Genomic DNA, 26,782 nt, shown 5'->3' with positions numbered 1-26,782 from the left:
AAGTTACAAAGAGGAAGGAAAGGAAACAGGAAGAATCAGCAAAACTCCTCCATGAGAAGCAGAAAGCAGAGTTTATTTGCTTAAGGAAGTTAATTCTGTAGCCTTTATTTTGGCAATACTGCTGGTTGTATCTTGGCACAACAAGGCCGTGGGATGCCCCTTGGCAGTGGCCTGACCTGGCCAGTGCAGAACCAGTTGAGCAGGTGAGACTGCAGCTCACTAGAGGTGTTACTGCTCCAGGCCAGTCTTTGCTGTTGAGAAGAGGAATGAAGGGAAAAGGATGTGGAAAAGTGATGTTGCCTGTTGTGTTACGATATTGAAGGTCGTGTTGAGACAAAATTTCCTCTTCCCCAGAGTTCTGCCGGTTTTGGGAGTGTTTTGCAAGTGTCAGTAATCCCCAGAGCCACTGTGCACTGCAAAACGACCAAGTGGATGGATTAAAGTCTTAATCCATTTAACTGCATAAATGAGCAGCTGCAGAGACCTGCAGCCAGGTGACATTGTCTGTACTCTTTGGTAGGGTAGGGTATCAACACACTGCTTTTCTGGCTTTTGTTGTTGTTGTTGTTGTTTGTTTGACAGTGTAGAGGCACATTAATATTATTACTGACAATCCTTAATATGGTCTACACACTGCATCTGCCAAGATGAGCCAGGAAGGATTCCTGCTCGGGATTCAGGCTATGCCCCCATCTCTGTCTGTCCTGGGAAATATACATATATTGATAAAGAGTTGAGTCCCTGAGCCAAGGACATGAATGAGACAAAATGCATTATTGAGGCTTCCTGTTTTTCTGTGTGTACAAAAGAAAAAGCAGGTTCTGTTGTTTCTTTGGGTACCGACTGGAATCCAGTTCAGGGATTCAGGCACTTGTTTCTTCTTCCCTTTCCACCTTACTTGGGCTATTAAGGTTGGACTCCAACTGCTGTGAAAACCATAATTCAAATTACTGTTCCTTATGGAAAACAGCCATTGTTCCTAGCAAGTGACATCAACCCGGTGCCCATTCATATTTGCATGCATTTTCAGTGTGGTCAGCATATTCCAGAATCCCTGGCTACATCTTTGTTTCCAGAAATTGCACATGCATCTAGAGAGATGCAGTCCTGGTTTTAGATGTTCTGAGTTCAGCAATACATTACCAGTGGATTCCTAACAGCAAGCTGGAGAACTCAACATGTGCTGAAACCGTGCTCAACCTCTTAACAGCTTAACAAATGCCATGTTTTCACCAGTTCCCTGAATATCCCTGGAGCAAAGAGGTGCCTTTTCATCTTTGAAGTGTCCAGCATATATTATCAAAGTGTTGCAACTGCCAAGAAAAAGGTCATGCTTTATATAAATATAGTGACATAAATATGTATATGGTTGTATATGGTGCAGGGATAGTCTTTATTCATTCCTCTGTTTTATACTTTAAAATTCCTAAAACATGTGTTTAGAAATCCTTACCTCCTATCCCATACAGTCACAGGCTAGCAGATATTGTTCCTATCTGAAATCACAAATCTTTGTGCAAGGTAACGCTATCTCGTCTTCCCTCCTTCTGTGCAATTAAGTCTTTCTCAACTACCTAGGTCAAAGAGTTTAAAATTGGTCTCTAATTTATAGTTGCCAGAGATTTGATTTTCAGAACCACTGAAAAGCGAGTGGCAATAAGAAGGATCTGTAAGAGTTAAATACTTCCCAGGCTGTTCGGGTGCTCAACACGTCTCCAAAGAGAATCTCCAGATCAATGACTGATTGAAAAGTTTACCCCACTGGCTTCACCCGATCCTCCAGCATAGCAGTGAGTGAACATTACCATCTAATGGCTGTGCCTGCTAATTACAGCTATAATTCCTATTTTAATGGTGGAGGGTGGTCCTTGTGTAAGTGCTGATGCACTGAAAAGGCTGTAGGATTGGAAAACAAATAAACATGGAAAGATCATAAAAGCAGAATTTATGATTTTGCAGTATCCATCAATCACCTCCGGTGGGCAAGGTGAATGGAGGAATCCTGCTAAAATGTTTCTGGCTAACATGTCACAGTGGCTGCACTGATGGCTACACGTGCTGCAGACACATGAAAAATGAGCACCATAAATAATAATCCAATGCATTAGTAACTGTGAGAGCCTTTTAAGATTCTAATAGTGAAACATGATTCCGGCCTCTTTTTTTCCCTGACAACAGGATGAAATTTCTCCCATCACGTCCCCAGCCAATGCCAAGGGTTGCACCAGTCCCAGGCTTCTCCCCAGTCCTCCTCCATTTTGTTGCAGATGTCATCTGCACCAGTGGGCACATCTAGAAGCAGCAGAGATGATTCAGGATAATGTCTGAGAAAGTTAGGACTAGGGACGAAAATCCTGGAAGCCTGGGTCCAGGATGAAGCTTGCTGCTTCACTGAGCTCTTTGTCAGAGGAAGAGGGGAAACACAGATCTATATGTGCTCATGACATAGACTCATTCTCCTTATTTCCAGCCCTGCTTTTTCTGTTGGAAGTTGCAATTTCTGCAGTAGGTTTGATGAGAGGTTTACACAGCTGATACTCTTACATTGGAGCCTAAAACATCACACCTGACTCATTGCTCTCCTGCTCCTCCTCCTCTCCTTTATGGGAGAAAGTGACAGGTGAGAGATTCCCAAATTGTGCTGATTCCGCACTTTCCTGTAGGATGAAGTCTTGCCCCCACTCATTCTAAAGGTGCTGGAAGAATAATCACCTAGTTTGTTTCTTGATTCCTGCAGTCTCAGCTATTTGTGTAATCCCATGCAAATCAAGAGCTCAGTGTAACAAAGAGTCAGAGCCTACTAAAGAAGTTAATTATGCAGCTTGCTTTGTTTGTAGGCATGGATCTCTCTGTTCCACTCCCTCCTGCCATCAAATGGATGTGCTTTCTGGATATTGCTTCACTACAGGGGCTGTCGAGTGCCAGAGGCTGCTCAATGATCCCACCCAGGCCATGGTAGAATTCCATGGCATCTCCTGGCCTCAGGTGAGTAAGGGCTTCCCTGTGATTGTATCAACAGCTGGCAGGATTCCTCAGTGAGCTGTAGCATGGAGTGATTGTTCTTTGCCAAGGCACAGAGAGGAAGAAGAGCTCTAAAATGAGCACTGAGCTGTGCTGCAGCCAGCACTCACCGCTGTGCCCTTCTTTCTCAATAATGATCCCTCTGCAACCATTCCTGGCTTACTGTGCCTACAGACACTTCAATCTCCTGTAACAGCTCTCTTCAGAGAGACTTACCCTGACTTTACATATATAATATACAGCATCAAATTTGCCATGGGGCCAGAATCAGGTTTTTCCTCTTAGCTTGTGCCTTGGAGGGTTTCGTAATAGCCCTATTTCCTGTGTTAGACTGGGCTTCAAGAACCATCCAGAATAAACAGGACAAACTGACATGAATGTGGCTTTGAGAACTACAGACAAGTGTTGACTTAAAATTTAGAAAGGAACAGGTCATTTGGGAAAGACTTCACTTAGAAAACTTAAGAAAAATTGTATTTAGGGGAATTTAAATCTGCCAGATCTGAAAGCTACCAGTGGAAAGCAGGCAATCCAGAAGTGTATGGTAATGGTCATCCTTAACACACTTCCCTACAAGATAATATTTTTAATAATTAAGTGGTCACGCATTTCCTATAGTCAGACAAGTAACAGTTGGGAATCACTGCAATGGTTAGGCACAGTTCAGCTGTGAACATTCAGCCTGTAAGTGCTCTTGAAGCCAAGATGTTCATGGCATTCCCCTGCTTGTATTTCCAGGTGCAGCTCCAGGACACTTTCCCATCATTGCTGAGGCCCTCAGGCCCTTTGTTGATGAGAAGGCTGCTGGCAGAGACGCACCTGCAGGATCTGTGAATTCTTACTAAGGCTGAGATCAGGCACCACCAGAAGAGCTGGGTGCCTGCACAGCCACAGGACTTCATTGCTGCGTGCCTGAATGAAATGTTAAAGGTAACTAGTAATTGTCTCTTAGGCAGCTGCTACATATTTCAAATGCTTCTAGTTAAAGTATTTCCAGCAGTACTCCTCCTTCCTCGCCTCCTTTTCTTCCTGAGAGACTGCTGAGCTATTTCTTTCTTTGAATTCAACCTAAAACACAAAGAGAGTGATGTTTTTCCACTCTAGACTGAAAGAAAACTTACTGTGTGCTGTCTTCCTGTTCTGCAAGATCATATTTTTTAACAGAATGATAAGGCTGCCGTCTTACCAGCTCCACCAACTCGGTATGGAGCCTGTGATAAAAACCAGATCTGTTGCTGGGAATTTGCTATGCTGTTAAAACAGTCTTAAATCTCAGTGCCTGTCTCCTATCTGCAGGCAGAGGATGGCATGCTCTCTACATTCAGAGTGCAGTGATCACAGATCTCTTCAGAGCAGGCTCAGACACCACCTTCACTTTGTGCTGAGCACTCCATGATGGTGTATCTGGAGGTGCAAGGTGGGAAATGTGCGTAGCTGCACTTAGATGTGACACGTCCTTGCTCATGGCTCTTGTTGATTCAGCTGCCCTGATCCTCCACTGTAAGGTGGCTTGGGAATTTCGAGGTTCTGCATAGAGTCTGCACATCAACAATTCTTGAATGCTCATTATTAGTCCTTTTTTTTAAAATTCAGAATGACTCCAAGAGGTGTCAGACACTGTCATTTTCCATCCTGTGGAATTGAATATAAGGTCTGAACAACCCTGCCATATGCAAAAGCAGTTTTACAAGAGCCGGTGTGCTACAGCAGCACGAGTGAAGCCAGGGTTTGTGGGGAGCCAGGACACCACACTGCAAGGCTTCCCTGTCACTGAGGTCTCTTAATGCCACTAAGGTTTGGGTACAACCCTTACACAGAGCACAGCCAGGCATCACATCTTGTGTTTACATTTTGTCCCAGGCTGCAGAACTACCCAAAGGTGAGTTTGAACAGCTCATGAGGAACTCTTCACTGGGAATAGGATGCTGGACGTTATCTACGTGCTATAATATGAACAAATCTGTTCTCAGTTTCCCTCTCTTGTTGCAGAGATGTTACTTTTATCATTTTTCCATACAGGATTTCAAGAGTTAGGTCAGTGTATAAACGTACCAGTATAACAACCTTTGTCTTTTAAACTGGTACAAGCTAAATATAAAACCCACAGAAATTTCAGAAAGACACTGCCTGTATATGCAATGTATTGTATTAGCAGAATACTTTAAATCTGTATCCAACCTGATGCAGGTGATCTTCCCAATAGATAAGACCTAAGTGGCTTTGGGGGAAGGTGGCTTTGAGAAAATCAAGGTCCACGTCAGGGGTTTTGATCAGTGTGACGCCTTCACTTCAGTGGGGTTTAGTGGCATTCTTTCTTTTTTAAGTTTGATAACTGTAATTACTGCATCCTCTGGTGCTCTAAAAATCAATCTTTAGGAGTGCCTAATAATTTCTAAATAAGCTATTAAGTAGGAGATAACAGAGTCTGACCCTGTTTCTCACCTCATAATAATTACTTGGCACTTGCATTGTGCAATTTCAAGAGAGTGATTGATATCTTGGCAATTTAAGTCATTAGTTTTTGACTCTGTGAGAAGGATCTTCGTATAAGCAGGTCTCCATAGTGATTTGTGTTACACATTCTTTCTGAAATATTTTGGTAAACTGCTGGTCTTCAGAGCACGCAGATCCCATTTAGGGATCCCTTTTGTTATCAACCAGGAAATTCTTCACGAGTTTTTGAACTATTTCTGCTACTATTTATTTCTAAATAATTTCCACGTCTTCTAAGGTTATGAACACAGGTTTGAGCCCATAAGGCAACAGGATGGGAAGGCCAGTGGTAAGGATATTTAGCCTAGGACTTGGGGAGCCCTTTCCCTGTTCTGCCATACTTCTGGGATTTCAGGGATATTGCTGAGACACCCATTGCCTTTGCTTTCCAATAGTAAGGTAGGAATACCAGCATTACATTACTGTGCTTTACAAGGATGAATACACTCACACACTATAGAACAGAGGATATGTAGTGCCTTATGTATGCTCAGTACCATTTTTTCATGTTCTTGATCGACAGACTTATGAGAGATGTTAGTATAAATAAATTTTAAGTAGACTGAGTTACACCGAGTTATAATATTGTGTGATTTAATATGGGGTTTTTGCTTTGCTTACTTAGCATGAGTACCTGGATTACATAGGCAATGAATTTTTTTACTCTTCCACATCACAAATTGATGAGAAACAGAGAGAAACAGAAACTACACTCAAACTATTTACTAACTCTGCCAGATAGCAGAAATTACTGGTCAGAGATTTGCAAGCCCTGTGAAAAGACACTGTGCTCATGGTGTAATGTGGAAACAGATTCATGAAGTGCAAGGAGATGCTGAAGGAGGGACTATGCCCTTATCCTCTATGAAGTGTCCATTATCACTTCAGAAGCTTGCAGGCTCTTAACTGGGACATTTTTCCCGTTTTCTGCAATCCCTCACTATACATGAAGGAACGAGCAATGGGGAGGGCGTCGAGCAGGGGGCCGCTGTCGCCACAGGAGGCAAGGTAGGAAAACTCTTTGAAGAGTAACTGCGTGAGTTTTCAAACTGTATTTACCGGAGCAAAATTTATTGCGTGAACAATTTGTAACGCTCTGGCTCGCTCCCCAGCGCCAGCCGCGCCACGCCCAAGATGGCGGCGCTGCCCTGAGGGGCGCTCCCGGCAGCGCGTGCCCTTCCCCGCCCGCCGTGCGCGGCGTCACGGCTCCGGGGGGAAACGCGGGAGGCGATGGCGGAGCCGCCGGAAGCGGCGGAAGGGTTTCGCGGTCGGACTCAGCAGGGCGGAAGTCGCTGAGGCGAACGGGGGTGGCGGCGGCAGCGAGCGACGATGAACAACAAATTCGACGCGTGAGTGTCACCCCCGAGCCCCCCGGCCGGCCCCCGGTGCGGGGCCTGCACGGCCCCGAGCCCCGCCGGCGCCTCCCGCCGCTGCCCCGGCGCCGGGCGGGCGAGACGCGATGAGTCACGGGGCTACGCACAGCCCCGTCCTGCAGCCGGGGCCCAGCCTGGCCCCCGGGGGACGCGGGACCGCGAGGTGTGGGCGGTGGGCCGGTGGCAGGCCCGCACCGGGGAGTCGCGGGCTGCCTCGTAGCCCCGCTTGTCTCTCGCCTTTTCCGGCCCTTGGCAGGGAATGGGGCGGGCGGAGAGACCTGTGGGGTGCTGGGTGCTGGCGCGGTGTGTGCCTGCCCCAGGCGCTGCCTCTGCAATGCTGGGGGGCGTGGGGAGCGGGGTGGGCAAGAGTCAGCAGAGGCGCGGTGACAGGTCTTCGTGTGGGGCCCCTGAATGGCAGAGAACCCTAACAAGTAACTGGGGTTTCCTGTGCCGGATCAGTATCCAGCACAAGCTAGTTGAGTTTGTTCCAAAGAGCTGTGTCATTGTTCTCTTCAGCTTAAAGTGCTTGCCCAAGATGCCTGTGATGGGCATGAAAGCAGAAGCAGTTTTTACCGTGTGCGTTGTCAAGTGTAGCTGTCTATGGTGGCCCTTGTACCACGGAGGAGCTTTGGAGCAGAGAACTGCCTGGGCTTGGTATGAACCTTCTCAGCTGTGCGATGGCTCTCTTTGCTGTTTTTCTTTACCAGATTGAAAGATGATGATAGTGGAGACCATGACCAGAACGAGGAAAATAACACACAGAAAGACAGTGAGAAGGAAAAGAATGATCGTGAGAAACCACAGAGTACTACCAAGAGGAAGGTATGGTGCTGGCATCTGCACTCCTCTGCCAGAGCATGGTGTGGCAGTGCTGGGGAGGCAATCCTCAGTTCAGGGATAAAGAAAATATGTCTTGGAGGGCTGTGGTCTCAGTGCATTGTTACTGCTGCAGTGAAGACAGAGGGACTGTGTTTGATTTCAGTAATTCAATGTCACTTTTGGAGGTCTCTCATCTGAGGGGTGAATGCTCCCTTCACTAACATAGCTGGTGCCCTGCCAGGCTTTGAAATGGAAATGAGAAATTAGGCTTTATTTTCATGCAAAAACAAATTTGGAAGAGGACATGGGGAAAGGACTCCTGTCTGGCAGAACAGAAGTGGCTTGAAGGTGGTTTAGCAGGCAGTGTTTGTGACACTGTTGAAATAACTTTTAAGATGTATCCCTGTGTGTAATGCAGCCTGGTAAAGAAGGCATAAGGCATATATCTCCCCTGGTTTGTTTTTTTGTTTTTTTTCATCTTGTCTAAGAAACAGTCCTTGTTTAGGATGCCTCCTGTGCTCTGTCTGAAGTAATGCAACCCTTGTAAACTTGGTATAGTTAAGAGGACAGTAGAGATTTAAGCCCTGGTAACCCCTGTAATGATATCAAACAGTACAAGATAAGGGTTTTGATTGGGGTTTTCTCTGTAAGTTTTGATTCTGTAAGTTTTGAGCTCTCATTAGCCTCTTTTGTGCTCATTAGAAGTACTTTAAATCAGAAATCAGTGTTTTGGAAATTGAAAAGTGATCACTGCCCACTGCTGGTGATGGGTTCTGCCAAAGCTGACATAACAAGTTCTTAGATTAATCTTCCCAGAGCACTGGGGTGTTGGTTGCTTGAGGCAGTTGGTGTCACCAAAGAGTTTTAATTGCATTTGAATCATGATTTATTATAAGTGGGGTTTATCCTTCCTAGAGGAGGAAAGGTTTTTTTTCCCCTTAATTAGAAAAAGTTAAAGGTCTCACATTTCCCTTTTTAGTTTGTCTTTTTTTTTCCTTTGAGACAGGCACAGGACTAAAAAGAATTCAGCCACGATGGCTTGAATGGTTGCTTTTAGATGCCGTAAATGCAGTTTTTCCCCTTGCCCTTTTTTAGAGGAGCATGGGAGGGCTAACCGAGCCTTTGTGTCGTGCAGGCTGTGGTGCCGGGGCCAGCTGAGCACCCCTTGCAGTACAACTACACCTTCTGGTACTCGCGGCGCACGCCCGGGCGGCCCACCAGCTCCCAGAGCTACGAGCAGAACATCAAACAGATCGGCACCTTTGCCTCCGTGAGTACCCCTGCTGTCCCCTGGCACCGCGCTGCTGCTCTCCTGGCCTGCTCCCTGTGTGCTGGCCCCGTGCTGGTGGCAGGCGGTGATTGGCCCAGTGTTGGAATTTACCAATATTGCTGATGGGACGTGCCTTGGCTTGCCTGGCCCCTGCGCCTGAGCCAAATAGCGGCAGCTGTGGTGCTTCCCCCAGAGACACTGTTGGCTAGCTGGATGGTGCAGCAGGGCACGTGAGGGCAAGTTCAGGCACGGCGGAGCTCTGGTGGTGTGGCTGGAGTTTCCTCTCGCAGGGGGTCACTCCTCAGGTTCCCTCTGACGGAGAAGCTTTAAGGCGAGGGGAAGGAAAGGAGTCGGTTCTGATGGAGGGTTTTAATCCAGAGCTGTTATTCTGGCCCGCAGGCCTCTGAACGTAGCAACAGCTCCAGCAGAACTCTCCACCGTGTGGTTTGCTTGCCCTTTTACCTGGGGGAGAGGGGGAGGGGATGGAGAGGAAACCCAGCAACCAGGCACGGGAGAGGAGGTCCCAAGGGACAAAGGACACCTGGATGGCCCAGTGCCCCCAGGGGTGTAGGGCATCTGTTGAACCTGCCCAATCACTCAATGCCCTTCTGGAATTCCAGGATTGATAGACAGTACTCAGCAGGGGTCATGGTGTGGAGAGGGATGGGTGATTGACAGACCTGGGGCAGGAATCTTCAGGGAGAAACCTGGGGTATCTGAGGCAAACCATGACATCACACCACAACAGCCAAGGAAAAGGAGTGCTTGAATTTCAGGAGGAGATGTGTCTTTGGCACTTTTCCTCTGCCCTGTGCCAGACCTCTGTGCATGGTACTGGTAGCTGATATAATAATAGAAAAAAAGAGCAGCCATGTAGTTAATTTATGGCTATAGCAAGAGAAGAAAGGAACAGCTTTTCTGTTCCATTTCTGTGCTGTTCCTCACACACTTCTCTCCACCCATATTCCCAGCGCAAAGACTGTGTTTGGAATAAGCATCCTGCATGCTGTATTTGCCAGCAGCTGGTGGCCTGTTGTCTGTCTCTGAATGATGGACAAGGTACAGTTTGATGTTGCAGTCAAGCTCATTGAAAGGCAAATTGTAATTCCTTTCTCCTTCCACTCTGTGGTTGCTTGTTCCTGGAATAAACTTGAGGGTGTCCTGGACAGGCTGTGTTGGGTTTTTGCATGGTGCTGGCAGAGTAAACCTGCCCTCAAAAGCTCAAGAACGTAAGCAGAATGAGTCCCCATTACTGTTCTAGAGGCCAGGAAGTCTGTTGGCTATTTTCTTCCTTTTTCTTCTAAGTCTGGTGTTTGCCCAGTTTTTTCAGGGTCTCTTATAAATGTTAATTTTGCTCACCAGTGCATATACTCTGTAATGTGATAATTTATAAAAGCAGCCCTTTATTCCTTCTGGAGGCTGCATAAAAATATGCCTGCCTGAGCAGCTGGGTTGTGTTACTGTATCCACACAGGATAAGGGTGGGAAGAAGAGCCTGTTGTGGGTAGTTGCTGCTCCTATTAGCCTGTGTGAGCAAGTGCTTTCAGGTCAGGGGATGAAAAATGTGGCTGCTGCTTGATATTCTGGCAATAACTTTTCAGTCTGATAAATCAGTGTGGACTTAGCATTTATTTTTAGCTCCTTAGAGGAAGAACATCCTGTTGAATATTTTGTTTTCTGCTCTTTGCTACAGAGAATTTGTATGCCATGATTGGCTGCAGTTCTGTTAGGATGGAGAGAGACTGGCCAGCCTATTTGATAATGTGTTTGGGGCCAAATTCTGCTTAAGGAGATGGAAGAGTACCCTTCAGAAAGAATTGTCTTGCTGAGTCTGTGTTCAGATTTATTCCTGGCTTTTCAGTGGGAAGCTCTAAAAGCTGTGAAATGTGAACCACTAGAGGGCACATTCCTTCACTGTGGGAGTGTGATTTCCCCATGGATATTTGCACGTGCCTGACAAAAATAGATTGCTTCTGACCCCTCCTCAGTCTTAGTTCATCATTTTATTGGCTATAAAAGCAAATTCCAGCTTGGATGGCAGAGGTCACAGATTGGAGTGGAATTCCAAGTGCTGACCAAGTCATTAAGGTCTGATAAAGTGTTTGGGGTGATGTCTGCCCCCTCCAACTGCACTGCTGGTCTGCTTAATAGCTATTGTCTTACTGAGTCTTCTAAAAATATGGAAATTCCACTTCCACTGCCTTGTTTTGTTTTACAGATCCATCCTCTCTCAGATCCTTTCTTACTCAGAGATTCTCAAAAGATAAATATACTACTTTTAAGAATTATAAAACATAAATCCCTTACAGTCAGATTGTCTCAAGCAGACACAGGGGTTCCAGAATGGAACTGGTCGAAGTGAAGTGGTCCAAGTGTACCATGGCAGTCTGTAAAAGGAAGCAAGAGGTATTTAAATAAAAACTCTGAATAGTGCTTCCCGATCTTAAACTAGCACCAGAATTTATATTTTGTCTTAAAATTTGCATACAGTAAAATAAAATTTAAAAAAATAAATGTCTTACTTGAAGGCTTCTGCAGTTTCCATGGTCACAGAGAGCAGTGGTTAAGCAGGTAAAGAGGCTTGGCTGTAGCTGATGCCTTTGACACAAACCCAGTGATTGAAAGTTTGGGCAGTAGGAGTTAAAATATATGTTTGGAACTGTTTTCCAGAGCAGCTGTTACCTTAGCACAGATTTCTTCAGACGAGCACTGAGTGACTTTAGAGGCTGTTGAATGTTTCAGGTGGTCACCTGGTAATGGAGCCAGTCAGAAACAGGCACCCAGGCTCTGACACTACTGTTGCCTTTCGTGTTGCCTCATCAACACCCTGGTGACAGGGAGTAGAGCAGAAGAGAGGAAGGTGGCTCTGGAGAGTTGGTGTAAAAATGGCAGCCTGTTTCTATAGAAATCTTGACTGTGAGCAGTGTGAGCAGCCTCACTGTGTGCTTGGTATTGTTGCAGGTGGAACAGTTCTGGCGGTTTTACAGTCACATGGTACGTCCTGGGGACCTGACAGGCCACAGTGACTTCCATCTTTTCAAAGAGGGCATCAAACCCATGTGGGAGGTGAGTTGGAGCTCTCATTTCTGCCTTGATATTTTCCCCACAATATTTTGGAGGGAGTCTTCTACAGTAGAGGGACTCTTGTCATTAAATGGCACTTCATTAGATTTTCTTGGGTGAAATCCTTTTGTCTGGGTTTCCTGTGAGCTTGTCCTCAGAACTCTGCCATGTACCCTAACAGTCCTGCTGCCAGAGAGGGAGGACGGGGAAGTTGCTGGCTGCACCCCCACAAAGGTTGCTGAACTGCCATTGCCAATGGAGGGAGTACCCATAGCTGCCCCCAGTGACAGCAGTGCAGGGATTTCCTCTGGAAGGACTGGACCTCTCCAACAAAGCTTATAAAAACCAGCCCTCCTTTTTCAGTCAAGGAGGTGCATATGGTTAAAAGCCTGCACACAGAGCTGGAGATAGAGAAACAGCTTTGCCTTTTATTTACTATTTGCTTTTTTTGTTTGTTTTGGTTTTGTTTTGTTTTGTTTTGTTGTTGTTTTAGTTTGGTTTTGTTCCAGGGCACTTTAATTTGCTTCTATTTCTATCCAAATCCATTAAAAGAAATTTTAAAAGAATCTTTGCCCAGCAAATCATTCTCCCAGTTCCTGGCCTGCTTCCAGCAATGACCAATAGCATTCACAATATGAGGATTTTATGTGTTTCTCTGAAGTACCTAATTATACTGCTTGGTCTTGAGAAATTTATATGTGACCCTCATAAGCAATTATTTTAAGCAAGCTATTTTATAGCCAGTTACTGCACATACTATTTATATGAAACGTTTAACTCTCTTTGCACTTCTGGTGAGCAAGTTCCTCAGACAATGTGTCGACCAGGGAGTCCCCAGGTTAATGATAGCAGAATTTCTATAAAGCATTTCCCAGCAGACATTTTAAGATGGAGGTGGAGAGATTCTTTAGTATTTTTACTTCTGGCCCTACTTCCTTCTTGTATTTCTAGAAGAGGACCTGAGATCTCACTTCTGGCCTTGCATTGCTGCATGCTTTGTAGGGCTTTGTTGATGCTTCTTTCTCTTCCAAACCAGTCCTTAGCTACTTTTATTCTTATAGGTACATATGTGCCTGTGTGTAGCTCTGATCTTTTTCTGCATCCATCTGTGCCTTTTCTGGTAAAGTCAGAAACACCAAGCATAATAATCCCTGGTGATTTACTGGGCTGCAGATCATTATTATTCTGGTGAAGGAAAATCAAATGCTTGACTGAACTGAAGCTTGTTTAACCTGAAAGAAAACTAACAACAACCATAAAGCACATGATGCAGCATCTGCCTCCCAATCACTGCTCTCTCTCTAGCTTTGAACCTGCTTAAGCCACCTTTGAGATATTTTTAGCAATATCACTCTCTTCTGATGCCCGCTAGTCATTGTGGAAACTTTGAAGAGTTAAACCCAGCTCCCAGTCTAAAGGCTGTGATGTTCACAACTTGGAAAACAAAGGTACTTAACAGGAAGCAGTTTGCTTCTCACAGGATTCTGCCACGTTCCTAGAACTTACGTTGATTTGGATGGCTCCTGTCATGCTTTGAGGTTTGTCTGGAGCTGACACCTTCCCCTTTCAGTCCAGCACATACCTGAAAAGTAAGAGTCAGGTGAATGATGACACTTTCACATTTCCTCAGGATTGCTTTGTTAGCACTTGCTGTCTCTGAGAGAGCAGACAAATGTTTAGTTTTATTTGAGCCCTAGAGAAGCTTTAAGGCTAAAACGAAATTAACTTTATTTCATTAAGAAGGGTTGGGCTGCCTTGCCTGGCATCTTCAAGGTGTGTCCCAGCTTGGCAGAGGGGATCGCTGGGGATTTGGAGAGGGAGGTCCTGTTTTGTGCAGTCCCCTCTGAGTCATTCTTTGTTCTCTGTTTCTGTCCTAGACCTGTCTTCCCTTACCCTTCCTAACTGCCACCTCTTTGACTTGTTCCTACCTCTCTGTCTTCAGCTTTGGACGGAATTTGTTCCCCTCTCACCTTGTAAGATTTCCCAGCTACAGTGTTGTACCAGAGAATGCCACAGTGTTCTGCACAGAGGAGGAGCTGCTCTTTGACATAGCTGTGCGTTCTGGGGAGCAGGGGAGGCTGTAGCAGTTTCCAGCTCTTTGTCAGCTTCAAGATGCAGAATCACAATATTGAGGTGACAGACTGGGTGCTTAGCATTAAATTTTTCTTTTACTTTCTCCCCTCATTTTGGTTATTTCCTTGGGTCACCACAGTCTGGAGCAAACATTCAGCTGTATGATGTGTTATAATGTCAGAAAACAAGGTAGTCCTTTCTGTGTTAGCACAGCTTGTGAGCCCATTCCAGGAAATGCGGAAGGAAAATGTTTATCAATTTTTTGCTTGCTTTTAAAGTACCGTTTTGCAAACTTTTTACTGGCCTTCCATGTCCTATGATGAGGGGCTTCTCCTGTATTACGGGGATCTTGTTTTACAAGCAGAACTACATAGACAGGGGATTAGACAAATGGTGACTCTGTCTCAAGTTTAGCAGTAGTTTTAAAGTCCTTGCCTCTGGGTCTGTTTGTGCAAATTGGTAGGTGTTAGTCTTTGCTAGTGGGATCAAAACACTAGAACTCAAGTCATCAGAGCACAGAACTTGGTCTGGAAGGCTGAGGGCCTTTGTTTCAAGTACTTTGTATTCAAAGTAAGTGGTTTTCCTCTGTCTCTGCTTATATGGGGGAGAAGTGAAATAAAATGCTTTTGCTTGAGAACACCTTCCTTGTCCCACCTAATCAATATCTGCTCCTGTTTGTGGCTCTGCTGTCTTGTGGGTAGCAGAAAAATAGCTAGGAGAAAACAAATCAATTTATTTCCCCTCTTCCTAGGATGATGCCAACAAAAATGGTGGTAAATGGATTATCCGTCTGCGGAAGGGCTTAGCATCACGGTGCTGGGAGAATCTTATTCTGGCCATGTTGGGAGAGCAGTTCATGGTGGGGGAAGAAATCTGTGGGGCCGTCGTCTCTGTCCGATTCCAGGTGGGTGCTTTTGAGAACCGGCACGTGCTTCCGTGTGGCAGGGCTGCAAAAAGTGCCCTGTGCTTACCCCTCCCTCCCATGCCGTTCCGCAGGAGGACATCATCTCCATATGGAACAAGACAGCCAGCGACCAGGCCACGACAGCCCGGATACGGGACACGTTACGAAGAGTGCTCAACCTACCTCCCAACACCATCATGGAATATAAAACCCACACCGACAGCATCAAGTACGTGTGCTGGCCAGGGGGGTGCTGCAGGTTGCATGCGTGCTCGAGCAGCTCGGTGCACAGCACGGGCCTTGGCAGAAGTGCTCGTGTGCGTTAGGGCTGTTCCTGCAAACTGAAGTGCAAACAGCAGCAGTTGTTGCCAGCGCGCTTTGAAAGCCAAATTCCTGTGTTGTTGTCGTGGGTGTTTGGTTCTATGAGCAAAACCTTTTTATTTTTTAAATGTGTGATCCAGGGTTATTTTAACATCCACCCAGCCTGTCACTCGGGTGATGGGCAGCCCGGAGTGGGACTGTGGCTCGATGTGTTCAAAGACAAGATTGCAGTGGGGGGAGTTGAATAATTTGAATAAATAGAGATTCTGGGGAATAAAGTGCGGAAGCTAACAGGGATTTATAGTGCCATTAGACTTATAAATGGTCTTGGGAAAGTGCTGTGTGAATTTACAGTGCTGTACAAATGATTTCTAATCATAATAAACGTCATATATTAAGTCTTCCAGGCCCTGGTGACAGAGGCTCTTTAACAAGACTAGAAGATCATGGTACCCAGAGAGCACAGCTGTATTTTTAAATAAATGTATTATAGCTTACCATATCAGGCCATTCAGGGTGACTTTTATTTCCCACAAAGTGACGAAAAATTGCATATATAGGTATTAGTTAGAGGTGAGTAATACGTGGTTTTCCTTTTTTCTTAAGTGTATTGTAAACTAATAGGTCATAACTGATTAAACTGTAAACTGATTAGGTAATATTGGTTAAATTAATACTTGAAAAGGTGCACACAGAAAAAGAAGTGAAATGAATAAGACACTGATGGGGCAGAGAGCTTTCTAATCTTGCTTGTAATGAAGGTGCAAGTATCTTTCATGACCTTCTTTCATCATGCTGGCTTGTTCCACGTAATCATGCTGTCATCAATCTGCTGTCAGGCAGTTTGATGGGATCCATCCTGGTTCTAGCAGACAGCTGGCTTCCAATTTGGAGTGTGGGTCACTAGTAATTATACAGAAATCTCGTTGAAACTGCCTGTAGGCATTTAGTGTTCCATGTGGCCTTCCCTCCTGTGTGTGTGGGAAAGAGAAGGGAAAGAGATGATTTTTTTCCATAATTTTGCCACTAACATTTCTCATGCCCTTTTTGCCAGGAGAGGGCACTATGGACTCTGTCCATGTAGGGAGATAGCAGCCTGCTCACGTGGACACATAGCAGAGTATTTTACTCCTGTTCAGCAGCAGCAGACTGCGGACTGTGGTGATGCGGCTTTGTGGTGAGAGCAGGGAGGTGTTTGACTTTTCTCATTCTCTGTAGTAAAAGCTGTGTGTGGAGCCAGCAGTGCTAAGCTGTGGTGGTGGTTCATGTAGCACATGTAGACTGGGAACAATGTGGCCTTTCCCTTGTGAGCTATCACCACCAGCACTTCCTAGCTCAGAGAATGCTGCTATAGCAGTGTTTGGTTTTGCTCTGGCAGGTGTAAGGCCTTGAGTGATGGTGCAGCCAGTAATGTGGCCTCATTTCCCTACACCAGTGTAACATGCTGTGCTTGCTGCCCTCTCTTCCTGCATAGCATCTGAGTTTCATTTTGTGCTGCTGACGTGTGGTGCAAAATGAGCTTGTCTGAGAATAACAGGTGTTGGAGGTATCAAGTTTAGTAGCTCAGATTACAGCTGGGAGCAATTCTTAAATAGAAGCCAACTGGCTTGTCTCCCACTCATTCTTCTGTGGGTAGGAGGGTTAGTAGGAATTGCTTTGATGATGTCCCAGTCAGGTAGGTCTAAGCAATTAACCTTCTGCCATGTAGGGCATCATAAAAGCCCCTTTTTTCCCACTGCCTAGCTTAAGCTGTAGCAGTCTGATTGCAGTGCTCTCCAGCATCTCCTTCCAAAGGCACTGGTGTAAATTCAGAGCAGAACTGCTGTCAGTGAAGTTTCTGTGTAGTGATGCACAGACCAACTTCTTGTGCCTCTCTTGCCTGGTACCAGCAGGCAGCGAGGGGCAGCAGCTGCAGAGAGTTGATGGTGACTGCTTTGTGCCACAGAAGAGCAGGACAGCCCCAGCTTTCAGTCTGACTCTGCTTGGATAAGCTTCATATCATTAAGGTTCTCTCGCTAATAAAGAATCTCTTGTGTAACTAGTTCTATTCTCCATGAAGTCTGGCTGCTTTTCCTCACCCATCTATCAAGTCCTGTTGAAATACTGTCCGTCATGAATAAACTCCACTTATGCTGCACATGTACCATGTGATTTATGACTGGGGAGGGCTTTCTAGCCAGCACTCTATATTCACACTCTGGCTGTGTTTCATGAAAAGCTCTAATGGAAGAGCTCTAGGCTTCGTCAGGGCTGCCTTTTGAGGGGGGCTCGTGGCATTTTTCATTTGTATGGGCTGCATCTCTCCACTAGAGCTCTGCTCATGTGCAGGGTTTGATTGGCATTGATTGTGCTTCAGGGAAGGGAGCATGCTTAGCAAGAAAAGAGCAGGCATTTCTCAAAACCTAGACTTTTAGGTAGTGAATTGACCTGGATTAGCTTTTGACACACTGTAAATGAATGCTTCTGTAGAAATTGCTAGCATGCCTCTCACTGTGGAACCTGAGCCCTGTGTTTCAGGTTTTGTATATTCCTTTTGTGGGGATGCATTTCATATTAAATCATTTCTAGACACCATTTTTCCATGAGTTGTCAGTGAGGCTGCAGCTCCCTTTGTTTCAGAAAGTGGTGGTGCTGCCAAGCTGCATCTGAAAAGTACCTGTTGGGTCACAGCTATTCCAAGGAGCTGTTCTGCATTCTGTCCTTCCTGCTTTCGGTGGTGGGGCTTGTGCATTTAGCTAGATAAGCAGATCTTTCATTGCAATTTTCCTGTGTTTGTCCTTTCTCTTGCTTGTGATATTGACAAGCTGCCTAAATCCCAGCGAGTAGAAGGGTCAGCCTAGTCTGTATGAATTTCCAATCTTGCTAGGAAAGCTAGAACAATCTCTGCTAAATCCAGGGGATTTATAGTACCTTAGACGTTACAGTGCTGAGCACCTGAAGAGAACATATGTGACATTTTGTGGGCTACCTTGTTTCAGTAGCTGGAGAGAAATTGCTTCTCTTTGTTCCCTCAGAGGTGCACTGAGAGAGGAGCACTCAGATGCAGTGAACCACTTAATAGGTTCAGTTCATCAGTGTTGTTAACCTTGGAGGTGACAAGGTCCAGAAGTGACAGTGACTTATGGACAGTGGTACTTCCTGTGGCTTGGAATTCAGGGCAGAATACCCAACCTCTTTTGCTGCCACAGCAAGTGCACTTTTTTTGAAAGCAGAGTGTTGCCAACCACGGCCTGGCCATGTCTCAGCAAAGCCACTGAAAATATTCAGGTATCTGCAGTTGGGAGGGGGGTGGAGGGGAAGTGATCACTTTCACATTTGACTTTGAGCATTGCAGCATGAAGTTCATGGCTGCCTTGCCCTGCCTGGGCTTATCAGCCTTTCTTTTCCGCACTGATAACTGTGGTCAGTGACCATCTCCTTTCTTGAGAGCTCTCACCCACAATATTGTCCAGGAATCCCAGGCAAATTCAGCAACACTGCTTCCAGTGCCAGGAGAGACCAGAGCAGTGGCCATCAGCAGGTTACCACTGAGCAGGCTGGTGTGAAAATGTTTTGGTTGCTGTGTGACGTTACAGATTGTTGTGTCAGCTCTAAAGCAAGGCTGCTTTTTCTGGAAACAAAGCTTTGCTTATTCGTGAGTGCCTGCTGCAGTGAGAGCTGAGCAGGGTATAAAACTATCCTTTCTTTTCAAAGTCACCAGTGATAACTAATGGGATGGCTCGAGTAAATGAGAAGAATAGTTGATCTTAATAGAGCTGGCACTGGGTTCATTTCACTGCAGGCACTTGGAGGAAATGGCCTCAGACTATATTGTAGGTAGGAAACAAGAGGATATCCTATGGAGGGAATAATGCACTATAAGAAGACTGCAGGGGGGAGGTTCTTAGCACAAAAAGAGAGGAATGGCAAAAAAAATGAGGAATTAAGAAGAGAAATCACTGTGGAAGTGACAGGCGTTGCACAAGAAGATCAGTGTTTACGAGACAAGTAAGCTGCTGGTAGGCTGCTTGTGAGGTCTCCCTTGTCACAGCAGAGTTTAGCTAATCCTGTGACTGTTGTGGTTTCAAAGCACTGGTTTCCCTTTGCTTGCTAATTTCCAAAACCTTAGGAGAACTCCTCAGTGCTGCTGTTCTACTTTTGTCACCTATGCCTTTGACTGGGTCTTAAATGGAGTGGGCAGGGTTAACCTTGCCTAAAGAGAAATGGTTTGCAGATGGGACTCTCACATATTGTCTGATGGCTGTCAGGGGAAGGCAGGGTGCCTTGGATCTTGCCAGCTCCAGAGCTGCATTGTTTCACCCTCATCCATTCAAGTCTGAGAGCAGGAATAAAATCTAGAGGAGAGCAGTGAGGTTCCAGATCTGATAGCTGTCCTCTTCTGGGTCTCTGCAATACTGGCTTCATTCATTTAGCACTCCATTCTCCAGTTCCAGTAATGTTTCCAGGTGCTGAAAGTCTAAGAGCACTTGCACAGACCTGGTCTTTGAATTTATGAATTCAGTGATTGGTTCTCCATCAACATAATATGTTTTACTCAGAAGTGTCCATAACTTTGTGGAAGGCTTCCTTATCTTGGTGGCCTGTCTCTTACCAAAAAAGTGCCTATAACCTGTTTATTTCATGGTTGGTTTTTTTCAAGGAGGTCAGTTTGGTTGTGTTTATTTAATTGTGTTATATTGCCTTTGCTCCAGGTACTGCCAGACAGGTGAAAGAATTACTTCAGGCTAGAAGACCACCCTAGATGTTTTTTTCAAGCTGTTAGTCACAAAGTTATTGTCTGGCCGTGAACAAATCCCAGAGGACTCACCCAGAAAGAGGTTGTGCTGCTCTGGACACCTGCAGAGTGTAGTGAGTGGTCAGTGTGCTGGGAGAGTCCACATGGGCTGGTGAAAGAGACAGACCTTGGTGCCCTTTGTAAGGTACCATAAGTGCACTCTGAGCTCTGAGTCTTTTTTAGCTGGGGAAGGAGAAGCTGAGGAGCAAGGTTGCACAGAGAAATACTGGAGGCAAACTACTGGGACTTAAATGAGGATGTTTGCAGAAAACAGCTAGTGATTGCACAATAGTGATTTGGAAACCCCCTTGAAGCAACTAAGACTGCCCTTCCTCTTTTTGATGGGGTCTTCATCTTCCTGTTTTGTTTTGGTTTTGTTTTTTTTTTTTGGAGATAGTGGCTTCTTTCCTCATTTTTTTTTCTTCCAACTTACTTGCTGGAGCTAAAGGGAGCTCTGGCTGTGTCCTGACCCTGGGCAGTGGGGAAGAAGGTGGGAAGTTTCTGCAGTTGTGGGTCAGGAATGAGTGTGGAAGAACAGCTCTGGCTGGCTTCATTTAGCCTGCTAGCGTTTCCATTTCCCATCTGTTCAGTAGGAATAATCTAAGTGTTGGGGATCAATTCACTGCGTATCTGATCGCTGTGCAGACAGTATGGCAATAAGGTACTAAAAATGTCTATACATAAAAATAACCTCTTAGACGACTCTCTGGCACTGTGCCTTTGGCATGTCACAGGTCATAAAGATTCTGCCAGATGAAATTAACTGGCAGCCTTGTTCAGTGTGGAATGAGAGCAGTTTGCTCTCCTAGCGTAGTTTAGGTACATTAGGGCAGACACAACCTAGTGGATTTTTTCAGTCAAGTCAGCAGATAGTTGGAGTCATTAGTACTGTAATACATATGAGGGTCTTGAATTAAAAATTCTTGGCTGGAAGAGCTTTTTCTCTCTGTCTGTGAGGACAGAGATGAAGGACTGTGCACGATGTTATTGGGATGTTGGAACAAGGAACTCCTTAGTGTGAAAGGGGTAATAAATTATCGATCATGTTGACAAGTAGTCTGTCCTTGTGTTTCTTCTGCTGAGAAGTTACAAGTTTGGGAGAACTATGGGAGAGGAAAGAGATGTGATTGTGGATGATGGGAATGTGGTAGAGATGCAAGGGAGGTTGGAGGGAAGACATGAAGGTGGAGACTCTTTGACAAGTCTGGAAATGTGCAAAGATTACCAGCAACTGAGAGGGCTTCAGATTCAGGGTTTCTCTTCTCCCTAACTTTCTTCTGGAGTAGGCTGTTGAATCCCAAGGTCTTTGTGTTTATTTGGGCTATGACTTGCTGGGAAAGAGCATGTGACACCTGGGCTGCATTTGCAAATGCCGTTTGGGAGCTTGACTGTGAGGCTCAGATAAGAGCCAGGCTGGTGGTCCGGTTGTGGCACAGGTGCTGACTAATACAGGGTTTCCATTTCTGGACTCTCCTGTTGTGTTGCAGTGGCCAGATGAGGCAACACACAAAACAAAATGTGGAGTAGCTGAGAAATACCAGCAAAAAAATCTAGAGGGTGGTCTGAGTTTATGATTGACCTGGGTTCTCTTTAAGGTCCCTCCAGCTCCATGGGATTCTGTGGCTTCAGAAAATGGCTTGGCGTGTGCTGTAGGCACCAGTACTGTTTTGCTGGGCACGGAGAACTATGAGGTTCTTTGATGTCTCTGATCCTAGAAGATAATAGCCATGCTCACATTAACCTCAGCATGTTTTCCCTGAGAGGGTTTTCAGTATGCTGCCTTCATAAAACCAACAGCAATTTTTCAGTCTGCTGCCTTCATCCATCAGTAACGTTCTCCACCAGGGAATGCAGTGTTGGACCTGCCCCTCTAACTTATCAAAAAACATTTTCATTTCAAATAGTTGCAGTGTTTTTACTAGGTTGACATTAACAATGCAGGTTTACAATGGGAGATGAGACTTCCTAATAACAATTGGGTTCTGCTGCCTGATCAAAGAATTTCCTAAGAACTAAGCTGTGTGTCATTGAAAGAAGCCCCTTTTGGGGGGATTACCTGCATATGCAGTATGTGGCAAAGCATGAGGCCAGTAACTGGCTGAGTTTAACCAGCCAAGGAATGTGATAATCCTCCAGAAAGACGTAACATGGGCTATTTTATGAGCAATAGGAAATGGATATTCCTTTTGAGACTAGGAAGGTCATACCTGTCTCTGGGTATTAATGTGGCTTTATCACCAGCAGCCAGTGGGAACGCTTCATGTCTGTGCAGAACGCTAAAGCTGCCTTGTGCTGTCAGATGTTTGGCTGGATTTTAAGGATGCTTCTATCCACTAGGGCTATCAGAGAATATTGCCTTGCTCTCTGAAGACAAGTGCCTTTTAAACGTTATTGAATGTTTCTGCTCTCGTTAAAAGTTAAGAAGCCTTTGATCTGAAGTGCTATTTTTTGGTTTTATTTCATTTTTTTTTCCCTCTGGCTTGCCAGGGCCTGGGAGGAGTTTCATGGCCTGGTGAACAGCAGTGGCCGCTGATCGAACGCTCCCCCTCCCTCTGTCACACCCAGGGTAGGGCCTCATCTTTCTTCCTATGTGACTTCATGGCATACCTCTCAGCTTCCAACATTCTTCCCATGGGCTGGCATGTTCTCTTGCCTCATGGGCCTGATGGTGGGCCCATTCTGCTATTTGTTCTTTTCCAAAGGTCAAAATTACTTTTAATTTTTTTTTTGACCAGACACCAGCATTTTCTGTTGAGGTGCTGTGTGCTATTTTGCTAATGTATCCTTCCTGTGTATGAGGCACTTGTATCCCAGACCTGGTCCCAGGAGGCTGAGAGGTATGTCTTCAGCTTGGGTGTGTTGCCTAGGGTTGACTGTAAGCAGGTATGGAGTGGTAAATGAATCCTAAGCACATCCAGAGGGTGGACACTGAGAGAGGCACCTGGGGCTGACACACAGCTCTTTAACAGTGGGCTGAAACAGAATAAATTAATTGGTCAATAAAAGCTTGTTCAGGAAGGACAGCCAGTAGCTACTGTTGGTAGAAATAATAATGCTGTGGCTAATGAGACAACCACCCTCCACTGCTGGTAGTCAGCCAAGATGTGCAGAGAAGATAGGCAAGGTGAGGCCAGGGCTGCTGGGAGCCCCACAGCTCAGATTGTTTTTCCCTGCAGTGCCCAATTCCCTGACAGCAGGCCCTTAAGAAGGGCCAGCAAGAGGCCAGGCCATGAGAGTTGGGTTGATCGTAGCCGAGTGGGATCACTGGATTGCTGAGTGCCAGAGCAGAGGAATCTACTGGAAGGAAGCATTTACATTGCCCAGTTCCCATAACTGGGCAGTGGAATGTAGCTGCTCCAACACAGCTGAGCTCTGAGGAGCTGCTGGGGATCCCAAAACCTCCCTCAAGAGCACTGGGCAAGCAGTGTTATCATACCTTGCTCTGAAGTCATGGGTGAAAATAACACCTCTCTCTCCTCACTGGTTTGGTTTTTTTGTGAGGATCAGTGTTTACAAAATACTGCACGGGCACTTGGTAGTGTTGTTATTGTTAGATGACATTCACATGTCCTTCTGGAAGAGGAAATCAGCTCACTTAATGATGTACCACGCTCTGAAGGCAGCAAATGTGCCAAGGGTACAGGAAAACAGTGGCAGAGTTCATTTAGCTCTCAGCTGTATTGGGTGGCCTGTGCTGAGCAGGGATGAGCAGAGGGCCTGGGGCACCCCAATAAAGGCAGAAGGAGGGAAAATATAGGGAAAAAAATCTGTCCTCTAAAGAGCTATCTGAAGTGTGCTGTCCTCCTGAGGCAGATGGCACAGGTGAAAGTCCAGTATGGGATAGAAAGCCAAAGCATCGTTTCAAATTAACCAGAATCCAGTTAATGAATCTTGAATCACATTCCCAAGTGGCAGCCTAGCCTGCTCTTCTACCAAGTGCAAAGGTGAGCCCCAGTCTTCTGCAGCATTGTTTTTGCTGTCAGGTCATAGCAGAGTAACTTTTTAAACTCTGAAAAGTGGTTTTTACTTCCTTCTGTTCTTCCAGTTCCCCAGCCCACCTCCTGGAGGTGTTCCAGCCTGTGCTGGTACTGCTGCCATGCAGCTGCTGGCAGCACACGATGATAGCTCACGGGTTTGAGTGGAATTTCACAGTCCTGCACAGCACCTTGCTGCTGAAGTTGCTGCCTTTGCTCTTCAGCTATTTGATGTGGTATGTCCTGGGGCATCACTAAATGTTTTGGCTTGGGCAACTTACAGCCCTGTCCCTGTTTATGGGAAGAGCTGCCAAACCTATCCTCTCAAAGAAATTGTAATCTCCTTTTTTTCAACGCACTACGTATTATTGTGGGAGTATGCTTTGCCTGTTGCTGCTGCCCATAGGCTGGCAGTAAGCAATAACAGATTTCTGTAACCTGCCCCATCTTCAGTTGCTGCAGTGCCATGAGACTGTACTGAGGGAGCTTGTGGACCAGCACTGCTTCCTTGGTCAATAGCCCCTGAGGCTCGTGGCTGTACTCTGAGTGAGTAGAAGCTGCTGAAGAAACTTGTCTGTTTAAACTTGAGAAAACACCCTTTTCAGATTAGATACTTTTAAGGTAGGAGAGATCAGAGAGCTAAACTTGTTGACAGTATGACTAAATACAAGGGACAGAGGCAGGGGGAGGTTGGTCTGATAGTATATTTGTGTTCCAAGCAGAATCCCCAAGATAAATGTTTGCTAAGGGAGAGACCTTGCAAGTTGTTTAAACAGCAGAATCCATCAGGGAGGTTTCCACATTCAGTCATGTGCTTTGCTCACAGGAGATGACAATTTTTTCTTCTCATTGAATGGGGATGAAGCAGGATCTCCCTCTGTTCCAAGGGTTCTGGAGTGACAGCTGACTTGTGTGAGAAGTCTGTAGTTAGGAAGATCTGCATGGGTGGTTTAGCAAGTGTTGATTTTGAGTGATGTACTGGGATGGCAACACCGGTAGCTATAGTGGGGAGAATGAGAAGGTGCTGTGATCTGAAGGAATGCGCATCTGTAACCACTTTTTTTCTTCCCTCTGTTTTCCAGGGATAATTCAAGCTTTCGAAACACAAAAATCACATTGTGAGAACAAGAGTTGGCACTAAGCTCCTCTCTCCGTGTTGAAAGCACTGGGAGTGGCCTCCGACCTCTGAAGGGACTCATGGGCCACTCTCGCACTCCTCCCTGGGGGAAGGATCCACCTGAAGCCCTCCAGCAGCGGTGACAATAGAGGCCGATTTTGTCTTACACAAACTTTTTTTTAGCAGTGGGGCGGGAGGCAGCCTTTCAATTAGCGGCGGGCCCTTGGGGCCGCATCTTGCAGCACTTTCCTGTCTTTCTCTACGTGGCACGCAGGATCTCTGGGATTCTGCCCCAACATCAGAGCCTTTTGCTGAGGGATACCAGTATTATAAATCTCTCTGCAGCTGGGAGAAGCATCCCAGTTGAGAGTCAGCCCTGTGGTTTTCAAATGCCCCTTTTCAGTTCTGCCAATAAATTATTGGGTCTCTTTGTTTCTTTCAGTCTCTCATTTTTTGGCTGTGTCTGAAATTCAGTGTGGTGGTATTTCTCTAGGCTGCTTGCTTTATCTTTGCCTCTTCTTTATACTCCCAGGTTAGCAGTGCCTTGTACCCAGCCCTGTTTGTTATGGAGAGGGATTTGAGCTTCCCTTAAACCAGGACACAGATGTTTGGTGTCAGTTGCGTTCACTCTGTCTGTCTCGATGGAGAGCCAGCAGCACTGGCTGAATTCAGGGCCAAGCCTGCTTCTGGTGTGCAATGGGGTTTGTAAGTCTCTGGCCACCTGGGAAACTGGGCCCCCAGTGGGTTTAGCAGAAGAGGGCGATGGCCCAGCCTGCTGCTCAGAGCTGCGTGACAGCTGTGACCAGAAGAGGGGCTGGGAGTGACCCCCTGTCCTCCGGGGTGAGCCTCAAATGATGGGCTGCTGCCTGGAAAGCCAGCACGGCTGCAATTTGGATGCCACGGAAACAATAGGAGCTAATTATTTCCTCTGATTCTGCTTGACTACAACACTAATTGTACTCATTAACAGCTCCAGCCTTTTCTCTTTTTCCTTGGGGAATCGCACAATTGCCTTTCATTTTTAATGGAGCCTTTGCCTTGGGCCCAGGAGGGGAGGCTGTGGCCAGTGATGGGGCACATCTCCTGCCCTGTGTGCTCTGTGCAGTCCCCCAGGAGAAGGGGCTGCTTGGGCCAATCTGCTTGTGACTGCAGAACCAGCAGCCCGTGTCTGGGACAATTACCAGCCTTGGGGCCTGGGAGACATTCGGCCTCATGACTCCAATTGCAAATTCCTTGTCTTACTATTGAAGTCTAGACTGAAAGCAGCCAAGACTGGCAGAGAAAAGAGTTTAAACTATTCTGTCTTCTGAAGGGTTTGTTTTCTTGGTTGAGAGTGTCAATTCTAGGCTGTCTCTAGGGACATTCCTTGCACTGACAGCAATGACCAAGTGCTCCCCATGGTCAGGCAGTTAGCACCTGGCTCCCCAAGCTGTAGTGGCATCCATCTGTGTGTTTCTTGAGACACACGGTCCTGTTCCTGCTTTTGGCACTTGTCACCAGCTCTCAACCAAATGCTCTTTTCCAGACACGGTTTGTTTTCCCTGCTGTGAGCAGGTACTACTATGGCTGCTACTTAAGAT

The 26,782-nt window shown here is 46.0% G+C and overlaps 1 protein-coding gene across 2 annotated transcripts; it reads left to right on the top strand.

Annotated features, from left to right (window-relative positions):
* Window positions 1-6,710: 6,710 nt before the first annotated feature.
* Window positions 6,711-25,662, top strand: EIF4E2 (eukaryotic translation initiation factor 4E family member 2). Of its 2 annotated transcripts, XM_038146197.1 has the most exons (8): window positions 6,711-6,863; window positions 7,595-7,709; window positions 8,842-8,976; window positions 11,938-12,042; window positions 14,864-15,016; window positions 15,109-15,245; window positions 22,599-22,677; window positions 25,168-25,660. In XM_038146197.1, the coding sequence occupies exons 1-7, from the start codon at window positions 6,844-6,846 to the stop codon at window positions 22,642-22,644; spliced, it is 711 nt and encodes a 236-aa protein (XP_038002125.1). In that variant the 5' UTR covers window positions 6,711-6,843; the 3' UTR covers window positions 22,645-22,677; window positions 25,168-25,660. The 2 variants fall into 2 exon arrangements, with proteins under 2 accessions (XP_038002125.1, XP_038002126.1); XM_038146198.1 differs by lacking the exon at window positions 22,599-22,677 and having other exon boundaries at window positions 25,168-25,662.
* The last annotated feature ends 1,120 nt before the right edge of the window (window positions 25,663-26,782 follow it).

Source organism: Motacilla alba, chromosome 9 (assembly GCF_015832195.1).
Source record: "Motacilla alba alba isolate MOTALB_02 chromosome 9, Motacilla_alba_V1.0_pri, whole genome shotgun sequence".
In the NCBI taxonomy this organism is placed as follows: Eukaryota; Metazoa; Chordata; class Aves; order Passeriformes; family Motacillidae; genus Motacilla; species Motacilla alba.
This window is presented reverse-complemented; position numbering and strand designations above follow the sequence as displayed.

What these genes read in the sequence shown, in the direction of transcription:
- EIF4E2 (XM_038146197.1), top strand. Translation starts at nt 6,844, where the DNA reads ATGAACAACAAATTCGACGC. An exon ending in AGAGTACTACCAAGAGGAAG is followed by an intron (nt 7,710 to 8,841) that starts GTATGGTGCTGG and finishes TGTGTCGTGCAG; the next exon opens with GCTGTGGTGCCGGGGCCAGC. An exon ending in ACCCACACCGACAGCATCAA is followed by an intron (nt 15,246 to 22,598) that starts GTACGTGTGCTG and finishes CTGGCTTGCCAG; the next exon opens with GGCCTGGGAGGAGTTTCATG.